The sequence below is a fragment of the Magnolia sinica genome, chromosome 13 (assembly GCF_029962835.1).
Source record: "Magnolia sinica isolate HGM2019 chromosome 13, MsV1, whole genome shotgun sequence".
Lineage (NCBI taxonomy): Eukaryota > Viridiplantae > Streptophyta > Magnoliopsida > Magnoliales > Magnoliaceae > Magnolia > Magnolia sinica.
In genome coordinates, this window is record NC_080585.1 from 677,726 (window position 1) to 691,892 (window position 14,167).

General features: G+C 41.2%; 1 protein-coding gene across 1 annotated transcript; it reads right to left on the minus strand.

Moving 5' to 3' along the window:
- Positions 1-245: 245 nt before the first annotated feature.
- Positions 246-5,248, minus strand: LOC131222312 (probable L-type lectin-domain containing receptor kinase S.5). Its single transcript, XM_058217337.1, has 2 exons — positions 3,950-5,248; positions 246-1,522 (listed from the first exon to the last, which is right to left on the minus strand). Exons 1-2 carry the CDS (start codon positions 5,175-5,177, stop codon positions 690-692), a joined length of 2,061 nt encoding a protein of 686 aa, XP_058073320.1. The 5' UTR covers positions 5,178-5,248; the 3' UTR covers positions 246-689.
- Positions 5,249-14,167: the final 8,919 nt, after the last annotated feature.

Here is a 14,167-nt window from a genome sequence, read left to right on the forward strand (position 1 = left end):
GGTCCAGATTTTAAGAAAAATAAAATGGTTAATATTATCTGCAAATAGTTCATACGTAACTTTGAAGAGTCACCACCATTTTTAAAAGGCACAAAACTAATATTCGAGTTAGGTTCTATTCTCCAAAGTATGCATTCTGATGAGGCCGGCCGTTACCACCATCAGAGCGATACGACTTTTGGTATATGACCTACAGAAGAGGTGGCTAGTTCGACAACTACACCGAATGGATCCTAAAGATGATCTACACACCAAAATGGATTGAAATCATTCAACATGCCTAATGCAAGACCTTTAAAACAAAGACGATACAAATTAATGCTGTCTACATATACAATTATGTATACAAATGAACTAAATAACCATATTCCTTTTCAACTTTATACAAAAACACAAAACACTCATCCTCCCGACTTTCAAATAAAAACCCTTTTCCATTTCCCATTACACCAATCAGACGACTAGAGATCCTCCTTTCGGTCCCATGTGAAAGAAAAGGAAAAATAAAAATAAAAATAAAAATAAACAAGACGACAGAATTTATGGGTTTTACATAAAATACCGAGAAAGATAATAATCAATAAAAAGAAAAGCTGAACATCTTCCAATGTTCCATTGGAATCTTTTCTCACATAAACGCTTTATCTTTTTTTTTTTTTTTTTTGAAGACTTTTCTCTCTCTGTCTACACTAGGTGGCGGTGGATATGTTGCTGTGTCCCGCGTTACTGTCCTGACTCTGATATTGAGGGGTCCACCCGGAGCCGTAATAGGAGGATGTCATGGGCGTGGTATCGCTCGTGAGCAACGAACTGATGTCGATGCTGGAGCCCATCTCCATGGGCCATACGAAAGCGGGTTTGATCGGAGGGACGTAAGGCGGTGGCACGGATCCCGAGATTATCTGGACAATGCTCTGCGTTTTGGGGCGCTCTCTCGGCGTGGGGTGCGAGCACGCGAGCCCTAGCTTTAGCAGACGCTCTGCCTCTTCCGGCACGAAATCCTCGCCCAGCCTCTCATCGACCGCCTCTAAAATGCGCCCCTCCCGATATAGAGTCCATACCCAATCAACGAGAAACTGGAAGCTCGAGATATTGACTCTTGGGCGCTGCCCGCACACGACCTCGAGCACCACTGCTCCAAAACCATAGACGTCGGACTCGCGCGTGGCCTTGCCAGTGTGGAAGCACTCTGGCGCAATGTAGCCCATGGTGCCAGGCACGCCTTCCAGCTCAGCGTACGAGGTCTTCTCGTTATCCAGCGCACGTGCGAGACCGAAGTCGCCGAGGCGCGCATTGTAGTCGGAGTCGAGCAAAACGTTGCTGGCTTTGAGGTCTCGGTGCACCACCTTTTGGTCGTACTCGTCATGGAGGTAGTGTAGAGCGGACACCACGCCTGCTATTATGTTGTATCTCCGTTGCCAGTTTAATATCTTTTCAGGTCCGCCGAAGAGGTGATTGTCGAGACTCCCATTGGGCATATAGTCGTACACCAACAGAAGCATCCCGTTCCTGTGACACCAACCTGATACCAAACGTAATTTAATAAATAATAAAAAAATAAAAGCCAAATAGCTATAAACGCAATTAACGAATTGAAACTGTACGATTAGACCCTCCGTATATCATGCTCTAGTTAGTGTCGAGAAATGGACATGTCCATTTAGATAAAGGAGCTAGCTTTTGGTTGAGATGTGAACCCCGTTGGGACATGGATCCCACCCGCCTCCTGAAGCGGGGTTGCTTTTTAGACCTCGTGTCAAGACTAAAAGCAAGGAAACACCTTTCTTCTTCTTTATTAAATTTTTTTCTCTTTTTTAAATGTTATCTTGTCTAGGTGATGTATGTCGCTATTGTGATATATGTGTTTCATGCGAGATCATGTGTCAGAATTCTGAAACGGATAGAACAGGGGATGTAATCCCCGTGAAGAGGATTGACCGACTTACTACATGCTTTGAAGGGTGAATGCGATTCACGCGGTTAATTTGATAGGACCCAAAGGCCATAGCCTGAAAATCAGGTCTCTGATCAACTTTTGCCCACTTCGCTTTGGGGGCGGATTAGGTGAGGCAGGGGTAACAGCTCAGTGGGTGAGGCCCTCGGGTCCACCTGGATGTATGTGCTGTATATTCACATGTTTTGTCAGCTTATTTTAGAACATGGTCCAAAAAACGAGGCATATTGGACCAAACATCACTGATTGAATGCTAACCATTGAAAACATTATAGGCCCCACTGTAATGTTTATTTATCATCCAACTTATTGATAGAGTCAGACAGACCTTAATGAAAGAAAAACACAAATAATAGCTTGATCCAAAAGTTTTGTGATCCAAAGAAGTTTTTAATAGTGGGAAGTCAATATCTACTGTGTGGTCCCCGTGAGATTTGGATATGCCTAATTTTTGAGACCATGCCCTTTGATGATATGTGAAAACAGATGGACCACGTGGATATATAACACGTATCTGCAAAGGCCAGGGCCTCACCCACTGAGCTGTTACTCCTGCCTCACCGAATCCATGCACTTTTCTTTGGAAGTCCCTCCTACGGCTGGAAACTCGCAGACGCTTACCATATCCTACCTACGGCTGCCTGGAAGTCCCACCCTTGCACATGACCTGCTCGAATATGTGATCTGGAAATCCGTTCCATCCAGTGTACATGAAAGGGAAGCGGATGGAGCTGGGAGGGGCACTGCCGGGGACCACCATGATATATGCATTTATCCATGCCATTTTTTTCACATCATTTTAGGGTTTGAGCCAGGCAGATCCAAGGCTAAGTGGACCCATAATGGGGATTGAAGGCTCATCATTAAAAACCTCTTGAGAGCAGCACAAGTTTTGATCAAGCTTATGTTTTGTTTGAGTTCTCCCATGAATAGATTCCTTCACATGAACAATGCTAAGGTAAGGATGGTCCATGTGACATTATCAACGGGTTGCCATTATCACGGTAGGCCCTTGGAAGGTTTCAACAGTGAGCAGCATGATCACCGCTGCTCTACAGTGTGGTCCACTCCAGCCTTGGATCCACCTATTTTTAGCTTCATACCTTAAAATGAAATGAAAAAATGGTTGGGCTTATAGAGCCCCTCCAGGTAGGGTCTGTATGCAGTCCACGAGAAGACGAGGACAGTTAACCCGCCAACATAGGAAACCCAAACGGTGTAGGTATTGGCCTTGCCCCATGGATGTGGACCATCTCTGCAATATAACCGTACACAAGGCCACGTCTGTGGAGATATGATGCTTACAGCGGTAAACATTTCTTATGACATTGACTAGTGGGCCACCATAAAGATAGGTATAGGAAATAGCAGGGATAGGACAACTCTAACAACCCTTGTATGGACAATTGATCTGATGGCTACAATATTCCAATCCCCTTGATTTCCGAGAGATGGCCCATCCATATATTGGTCCATCTGAACAACAGTTCCCATCACTTGGACATGTTTTGCCACGTGTGCCGTGAGCAGGGAACTGATTAGAGAACTTCAGCACAGCGATCTTTTGCAGAATATGGTATTTTTAGCTCTTGGGTTCTGCGATTTAGAACTCCAGATCCCCACTCTGCAGAATATGATCCGGTTTTCTGTTTGGTGGGTACGCGGTTGAGTAATCCAGACCGTTGATTTATTGAGTCCCAGGACGGATCATTTCCCGATCCTATAGACCAGTTGAATGTAAACTGTCACTGTATTCCTCTCATTAACCGTACATGAGTAGGCCACAGAATCGAAAGGATGGATTGTCATTAAAAAATGACATTTTTGGGCAAATACACCATCAGAAGTGAGTCCCAACAGGTGAACGGACTGGATGACAGAAGCACGGGTTCGCACCAGGCAGAAGTAGTATGCAAATCGCCAGCGGGTCCAGAATCGTTGTAAATTTCTCGTAACAAAAATATTTAAAAGGAAAAAAGGAGAAACGATACGCACCAACTAATCGGACGAGATGCTTGTGTCGGAGTCGGTTGATGATGCTGAGCTCCGCCAGGAAATCGTCCTTCCCCTTCATATTCTCTCTGGAGAACTTCTTCACAGCGACCTCTGTATTCTCCTTAGGCAACACCCCCTTATAGACAACCCCAAAACCTCCCTGCCCAAGCTTCAATCTCTCGTCGAAATTATTCGTAGCCTTCTTCAGATCTCGAAACCGAAACTCTCGAGGCGTACCGGGCAAACTCTTCAACGTCCCCAGTATCGCCGAATCATCTTTCCTCCTCTTCCTGTACATACAATACCCCAAGATACCTGCTATAATTACCGCCACTGCCACGATCGGCACCACGATCGCCACCACCAGCACAGCCACTGAAAGACCCTTATCCTTGGGAAAGATCTCCACGCTCAGATTCCATTTAAGCACGCAGTTGAGCTGCGACGTGCTACCCGTCGATGCTGCGAACCCGAAGTAGGAGTTCTGGTTCAGTATCTCCTTTATGTTTATGGGTCTGTTGATGACGGGATTCGCAGGCTTGGGATCTCCTTCTTTAGCTATGTAGACGTCCAAGACCGTGGAATTTCCATTGTACTGGACCCAGATCGTGTAATTAGCTGCGACTTCAGGGGCGATCTGGATCCCTATTTGGGAGAGGTTGTATGCCACGTCCGATCTGATGCTGTTGATGTCGAGTCCGATGTGGTTGTCGTTGACGTCGAAGCTCTGCTTCACCGTATCGAGCTCAATCGCGATGAACTGGTTGGATGGGTTGCCGTCGATGGTGGCGTTGGTGAGGCCGAGCCATTGTCCATGGCTGCCAATCGGGACTTCGTGGTTGGGCACGATGACAAAAGCAAGGCCTTCGCCAGCCGTCTCATTTTTGGGGCGGTAGATGTTGACGATGAAAGTGGAATTGAAGGAGACAATGGATTGAGTGGAGGAGTCGTTCTTATCGCCTTCCCAGAGCTTGTAGGATTTATTGTATATGACGCGACCGGAGCGATTAAAGAGGGCGAAGTTGTCGTTGTTGGAGTCGGGAGTGATCTGGAGGGCTTGGTTGCTGATCGTAGCGTCTTTTTCGACGGAGAAGATGTCGTAGTAGGTGCTGTCGAAAGGACCAAAGTTGTGGCTGTCGACTTCGAGATTTTGAGCGATACAGATAGAGAAGTAGGTTAGGAGGAGGAGAAAGATGGTGGGACTGGAGACGTTTTTCCGTGTACCCATTTTCGCGATTTGGAAGGGAGAAGAGGCTGATTTAGCCCCTTTGTTCTTTTATCTTCTCATAGAGAGGAGTCTGATCTTGAAGGGTTTTTTTTCTTTTCTTTTTTATTCTTATCGCTTTGATTTTCTTTCACAAAAAACTTTGATACTCTGGCAGAATCCGATGGATGATACGCAGGCACTTGGAAATTACTTAATGGTCAAATTAAACAGTCCAAAAGTATGGCACACTATGTAGATGTATCATGAACCAATAATAACCTTTTTTTAATTATCTGACTGTCGGGATAGGTGGACATCTATTGAACAGTCAAAATGAAAATATCCAACGGTCCTAATTCTACAAAAAAAATTCCAATATATCAGAGGTTAGGATGGTTCAAGCAATCTGATATTTGTGTTATGACTTGGAAACAGTGGGCTGCACAATGTAGTCGGTTTTGTTGGTGTTAAGAGCTTCTACGTCTACAATTTCTGAGTGCCTGTGTATCGAGCGTCATACGCTAACTGAGTGTCCTAAAATATAACTCCTCACTTGCTTTCGTATTTTAAAATTTTATCGCCGGCCGTCGTTGTTGTCATGGTCTAATAGATGTCTCCTTTCATGGAAGGTACATGCCCGTTGGGTTCTCGCGCACATGTGAAATTACTCTCGGGGTTCAACGGTCAACTGCGTCACACGGGTGACATATATCGAGAGATCCAAGCCTTTCATCAAGTAAGCCGCTACACTTTTAGATTCCATTATTTGAAAAATGCAGTTATCTGATGATCCCCAAAATCATGTTGAATGTGGACGCCTGGGATATTCTTTTAACTGTTCATACGATAGGAAGAGCGGAATCCCGGACAAAAACACATTAGGGGAGGCCTCCCTGAACAGCGTCTCGGATCTCTTGAGCATGTCATCAAAGAGATCTGTGGAAATAGTGGACTTCTGCAAATGCTATTGCCATTTGCAGGTTCTTTGCAGGCTGTTTGGATATACAAGTGAGCCGTTAAGCTGATTTACGTTTATATATATATATATATATATTAACACGGAATAAGAAGACTACCCACCTCATATAGAACATAAGCTAGGATTTAAGCCCGAATACACAATTTTTTTATTTTTATTTTTATCATATAGTCCACTTGAATCACTGATGTGACTGATTTTTGGGCCTTGGTAACATGGAGTTATGTAGCTATTTGTTAGGTTGGATTTCACGTAAACACTAGGATGGGGCTTACCTAAGCTACTAACTCCTTTGTGCGAATGATTAAACCCTTACTTTGTTCAGAAATCTATTGGAATTACTCCCATAATAATTAGTTAGCATATTAAAAAGCACCATAGTGTAAATTCTATATTAAGTAAATAAAAAAACTTAATTAAAATTTTTTTGAACTCTTTTTTAATAAAGTTTAGTTAAACAACGAAAAGTGAAAATAAATGTTTTATTCATGATTCATGTATTTTTAATCTCTTAAATGTCGGTGTCTGAAATTCTGAAAGCCGAGTCCACCAAATGATGCCCTAAGAGGTTTGGTTTCCCTCCAAAGGTTTATCATACGGCTGTGAACAATTTTTGGCCTCATATTGGACAAGAGGAAGCTAAATTCCGTGCAAGATTGAGAAGTAGAGGGACTGACATGCATCATAGAACAGGCAAATTTTTGACAGACATGTGAGAGTCCATTTACGATGTGGAACTCAATCAAGATTAGTCGAATCATTGGAACTGTGCTATTATTGATTTCTTTCTAACCATCCATTTTTATGGTATAGTTTTGTCTATCCGATTAATTGACCGACTTGTATTATAGGGTTAATGTATTTTCATGGTTAGTCCCACCTATTGACTGATCCCTATCTTTAATGCGTGGGCCGTATTGACCTTTGTTATGATTAACCTCTTGAATCACCTCTTAGAATTAGCTAAAACTGACGGACATGCTGTGTATTGGCACTTGACACGGGTGGGTCATTCTGTTTCAACCGATGAAAATTCTAGGGCTTCCCTGTAGGGCTGTCAACGGGTTGGGCCTGAGGCTGGCTTCGGCCCGAATTTTGAAGTGTACATGCCAATTTTAAAATATGAAAAGAGAAGACATATATACCACCCTGGATGTTAGCTACACCCCTTTTTTCTACTTTTTGGAATACAAATATAAATACCGAGGCACTGGAATATGATAGGAGTGCATCTCTCAACAGGGGGAGTACAGAAGTTTGCTAGAATACATCTGGACCTCCTCAAACTCTAACATGATATCTCGGTACTACAGTAGTAGGATATGGGGTCATATTCGGTGATCCAAACTGTTGATTCCGTGAAATATAATGGAGAAGATAATGTTCATCTCTATGGTTGTCAATTCTTGTGAAAATCAAATAGAGTGAGTCACAGGTGATTTAGATGGATTTGTGTGGCGTATTTGGAGGTCTATGAGGATATATATGACAATAATTCTACAATAGAACAATTGGAATGCGTTGATTGACGCCATGATATCTATTAAGTGGTTGATTGAAGAACAATCATGTAAAAGTGGTTATAGGACAGATGGTAAGAATAGAAGTAAAGATGACCATGTAGTGATATTCGATTATAGTGATTATAGCAATCGGCAATTGTCAAAAAGTGAGAAGCATATGGATGGCCGGGGTAAGACTATAAATAGTAGAGGATTTATGTAGTAATATTTTATCCTATACTAATATAATCAAAGCTAATATTATCTTTCAATTATCCTTTGATGTTACCCAACATTTTGCTATATCTATTTAGTCATACATTTCCTAGTGTAATCATTTACTTTTCGCTTGGCATTTACATTCCATAGTATAACCAATAACAGTAATTAAGAATCTTAGCTGTAATTTATATTTATACTCATATGTTGGATTCAATTTTCAATTTAGAAATATGTTTCGCAACTGCCTTTTACAACCGACCATAAGAATTCCTTTCTTGATCCTTTATGTATATTGAAAATCTTTTCATATGGAAGATAAATGTGTAACCTACTAAAGGATGAACTCCACCATTTGAATGTCGCCTAATCCTATTTACATACTGAGTGAGCGACTGAATGGACGGCCGATCTCATTCAATGTTGATCATATACTGTGTATATATATGCTTATTTTGGCACTTAGGGTCATAATTGTTCGGTTTGAATTGAGCCACAAATTCAATTCTAACACACCCGCATCACTTATTACGTGATCAAGTTAGAAAAGCAACAAATGGCCAACAACATATGGATATCTCAATAATCTTCAAGATTGGAAAATCTAGACTTTCTATTCAATAGCCCACAAAGCAATGCATAAAGGGACAGTCCATATTAAACCGAAGAATTTAAAACAATCATAGTGTTAAAGTATTCTGACATCTTCCATCAAACTTGTTTCTAAACATTTTGGATCACTGAACAGGACCCCAGGTCCAAGGGCTATACCCTAAGGTATCAAATTGCAGTAGTTGGGGATGCATTCTAGCAAACATCGAGCGTAGATGGCGGCCCCTCGTCAGATTGGGCGGCTTCTTTCTTTGGCATTTCTCCAGTCACTAGAAGCCGGTCAATTATTTTAGGCTTTACCGTCTGCCTATCCACTCCAAGCAAAGCAGCGAAAACGAAATTTTGTCACCCCATGATTGTCACACGTGCTAATGTGGTGGAAGTACCTTGCAGCACCCCTTACACGTGCATCAACTCCGAACGCTCAAATAGTGGGACCCCCAATGTAGAGTTCATGTCCCTAAAAAAAAATAAAAATAAATCAGATCTGTGGTTTTGGGTTCCATTCCATCCATAATGAATCACACCGGCAGCCCATCTACAGTGAATCACACTGGCGCCCGGATTTGAGATATATTCCACGTGTACAGTAGGAGGCGCTACTTTAAGGAAGTGGATCAGCTGGTGTATCACACACCACCGACCACGGTGGTGGGTTGACGTCACCAAGTTTTGTGGGACCAACCTGAGATATATCTTATATATATATCCAGACCGTCTGTCCATTTGTTGACATTGTTGTTAAGTCTTGAGCCTAAAAATAAGATAGATCCAAAGATCAAGTGGACCGTGCTGCAGAAAGCAGTGGATAAAGCCGTATATGAGTTGAATCAAATTAAGCTTGGTGTATCTCGGCTCGGCTCAATCCTTGATCTTCACTGGCTAGCTCAGCTCAGTTTGATCAGTGGCTCAGACTAGCTTGAGCTTGAGTTCAAGCTTATATAACATTTTCTTAAACACATATATTGCATTTTCAATCTTCTTATACTTCAGATGTAAATTAATAAAAAAAATTTGTACAAATAAATCATTACTAAATTGATTATTTTCAACACACAATTAAATATGTTTTTCACTTTTAATACATAACAAACCCATACATCCACGCAAAACACTCACATAACTAAACTAATTAGCCTTAAAACCTTACCAACATATTACTAAGAAAAGTTGTAGAGCTTTCTTTGAATACCCATTTCAAAAATACCATAATATAAGGGCAATCCAAGAAACAACACTTTGTTAAAGCATTTTATCAAACACTCAGCGAGTAGATCAAGAACAAAATAACTAAGTCACTAAGCCAATCTGATTCAAGTTGATTCGAGTTAGGGTTTGAGTTGAGTCGAGTCATGCTTGGGTAAGCTCAAATTCGAATTGAAAATTTTCAAGATGCAAAAGCCAACTCGACTCCACCACAAACCAATTTTGAGATAAGGCGAGTCCAGTTTTTTGAGTGAAGTCAGATGAGTTGACCAAGCTAACTCAACTCGCGTACAACTCTATCAATGGCGGATGTACAGTCTACTATTAAAACCATAGTAAAGGTCACGTAAGTTCTGGGCCAATCTAATATTTGTTTTTTCTTTTTATCTAGATTTGTGTGTCATCATGAACAGATTGAATGGAAAATAAACATTATGGTAGGCTATGTTTTAACGGTGGGAACCATTGTTTCTACTACTATTTACTATTTATGGTGTGATTTACTTGAGCTTTGGATATGACTCATTTTTGGGCTCATGGTCCAAAATGATCTCACCAAATGGATGGACCGTGTGGATATAATAAACACATTATTGTGGGGCAAGTAACTTTGATATCATTTCAACGTCCATACATTTTGGGGCTCGAGAACCTGGTAGGCTCCTCTTCTCACGCCACATACACACACCACGGAGGCCGGTAGTATGTGGTTCACCTGCAACTTGTGAGCCATTGCTTTATCAGGCCATCGATCCAAGGTATCTTAACTTTCTATTCATGAGTGTGGCCCATCAGATTGGCAGTTTGGGTCATTGAAGTAAGCATCTGACACAGGCAAATTGTACGTGTGCTGATAAGCAGTACACTATATTTCCACAACCATAAATCACGACCATCCATGTGGGTAAAACGATCGCTAGGTTCACCTAATCAGAGTGCACCATCCATGTGGGGCCCTTACTCGCTCATTGTCTTGCATCCCGAACAATCTAAAATTACAATAGTTGGAATTTCAATGGAGACGACCCTACTGAATCATTTTTTGCAAGTGGAGTATGATTATTGAGTTGTTGTGAAAATTATAATAAACAAATGAAGCTTTCCCTCCTCTCGCCTCAGCTTATATTTTATATTCCCTTACCATGTACCAAACTAATATTTAAAAATGACATTTTGCCTGACGATTTGCTTTGGTTGATTCTTTCATTTTCAATATTTATTTTGTATATTTTAATCAATGACCAGAACGCCCACATGCATTTTAAAAACCAAGAAAAAAAAGCGACAAAGCCATCCAAATCCCGCCAGCTCAAAGGCTGAGAGATTGAATTTTAAAAGCTCTCTCTATTACCGTGTGAAACACAAGCATCAAGCAACCATACTCCGTGTTTCCACCCCCTTGTATTGAATGATTGAGCAACCATACCCCGTATTGCACCACCCCTGCATTGATTAAGTCCATTTTGTTGCATCAAATCTCATGGAATTTCATGATATTAGATTGATTAATCATGGATTCGAGTCATTACCTAGGTGGTAGACTCTTAGGAGTTTCTCGACCCGGGTTTTGGTTTTGGAGTTCTCATGGGTGGTGAAATCCGACAGCGATGAGAGTGCCGGGTGCCTCTGTGTGTGTACTGACATGGGTGTGTACTAACAAGCTAACTCAAAAAAAAAGAAAAAAGAAAGAAAAAAGAAAAAGAGATTAATTAATCACCGAGAGAAATGCTCAAGAGCACAGTTATAATCTACAGTGCTCCTGTTTTTATTGGGACACTTACAGAGTCCAATCCATTGATCCAGACTGTTCATTAGGTCCAGCACATCATGGCTACCGTGCAAACATCATGCCAAACTGACAAATATAACCATATGATCAAAAATCTTTAATATTGATGGTCAGACCATTCACACCGTGATAGGTCCTCTAAACAATTTGATCCGTCTGTTTGTTAGAATCCATCAGGGAATGCTTAATGATTCTAAAGAATCAGTTTTGTTAGGCAATTGTAACCATCTCATCCATTGCTTGGAAAATAGATGGCTGTAAAATAGGGACAAATCAAGAATAGGTAGGATTATCTCATTAGTGTTTTTTTTTTTTTTTTAAATTTTTTTTTTTAATTTACCTTTTTTTAATTTCACCTTCCTAGCCCATGGAATGTGTCCTGGACTGAATGAAAGGTTGATCGATTGATTGAAATGTCCACATGAACCAATGTAATTAGGAGCCCTATATAACTTATAGCACTCAGCAGAGCACCGGAGCATTCCTTAATCATGAAATATAGAAATAAAGAAAAAGACAATTCATTATTTGATGGTTCATTACCATAATTACGAAATCGGATTGCGTACGGAGTCACTCATTATGCTCCTCTTATTGTACTGAGTAAACCCAGTTGGGCCAACCTTGAATGTATATGGTCTATCCACGCGGTCCGACTGTTTTTTCATCTAATGTAAGGGGTTAAGCCCAAAATTAAAGCATATCCAAAGATCAAGTGGATTATACCACTGAAAACAGTGGGGATAATGATTTCCACAGTTGAAACCTTTCTAGGCTTCACAGTAATGATTTTTATTTTTCATCCAACCTGTTCATAAGATCATAGGACATGGATGAAGGGAAAACACAAATATAGGCTTGATCCAAAACTTTTGTGGCCCCCAAGAAATTTTCAAGGGTAAACTATTCAATTCAACTGTTTCCTGTGGCGTGGTCCATTTGAACATCTGATATGTTTCAATTTTGGGCTCAGGCCTTAAAATTATCTTGTAAAATGTATGGACGGAAACTATAAAATACATAAATCATGGTGGACCTCACATAGTCTACTAAGTACACCAAGTGTAGTGAGTTACTAAGCAATCTACTTCCCAAAATTACTCCTTTTGTGGCAGTCCATTTAAAGGCCTGTTTCCGACCATCGACCATCGACAGTAAGGGTCCATTGTATCTTCACTTCTCAAGTAATCATTGGGTGGACTAGGATTCCCATAATCCGGCATTCAAAAACTAGATGGGGCTTGCCTTGATGTTTTTGATAGAAATCCACCCTTTGTGGTATGAGTCCAAAATTGAAGCAGATCCGAAACTCAAATGGTCCACATGATAGGAAGAAGTGAGGAGGTAAACGCCCGCCGTTGGAACCTTCTGGCATCCCCCAGGATCTTTATATGCTATCCAAGCCTTTCATAAGACCATTTCCACTGGGATGAACAGGCACACAAAAATAATAGCCTGAACCAATAGTTAAAAATATTAGCATGAGCCAATAGTTCTGTGGCCCATGAATGTTTCAACAGTGGCCGTTCAATCCCCACTGTTTTCTCATTGTGTGGACCAGTTGAGTTTTCGATCTACCTCATTTTTCAGCTCATCTCCTGACATGAGCTTCCAAAGGGATAGACATGATAGATTTCTCACAAACGTCATGGTGGGCCCCACCTGGGACTTCCAACCACAGGAACTTGCAGTCATCCCAGGTCGGGGTCCCAGGCAATCCGCAGGCGGTCTGCATAAAGCGAGCACTGTGACGATAGATTCTTTCTTCCTTCAGATTTGTGCCGACCTCAACAACTCCCAATTTCTTGACAGGTATGAGCTAGCCATGTTCTAGTGGACAGTCCATATCCGTCTGGCAAATACCATATACCATCCACTATAGAATGTCTAAACGGTGGGCGCATCTTTTGACTAATGACAGACTGAAATTCACAGAAATAGGTTGATGATCCTAACCATTTAGTTAGTGAATTAAAATAGATGGTTATAACAGAAGGTGATCAAGCTTTCAAATTCAATTGGCAATATAGGTGCTGCGATCCTCAGGTTGGGTAATATTCGAGCTATGCACCATTCAGTGGGACCCACAACTTACAAGACTATGCATGCCACTTGACTCTAATGCCCTTGTTACCATTGGAGTTAGGTTTACGAAATAGGCATGTCCAAGTCCAACTGCCCAGCCATTTATGTCCATTTAATATATTTCGACAGTCAAACTACGAAATACGAATACGAATACGAATTTCAGGAATTTGACCAGATGAACCATGCAAGACACGTGGAGAGAGAAAGTGGTTTAGCAAAACTTGGGAGATGTGAGGGTAGAAGGGGTTATAGTGGGAGGTTATTTGATAATCTACCAGGGTGGGATGGTTAATACTCAGGCACTCAGGAATTGCCCACGTGGCATACATCGATTCAATTAAATTGTTCAAGTTGTGAGAACAACTTTAGATGAGTCCTCATCCAAAACCGAGATTCACGTAATGATAATAACCTTCGATTGATAAGTTTTTGTTGGTTAGATTTGGACCATTGACTTCTTTCATTCTTACCGTGTATTGAATACTCAGGAATCAGCCATTTAGAAAATTCAATAAATGAAATTATTTATTTAAGAACCATCCAAATCATTGCGAACATCCCATGCGGATGCCTGTTGACAGCTCGACTCATAATCACCCGCGTTTCTACTGATTGG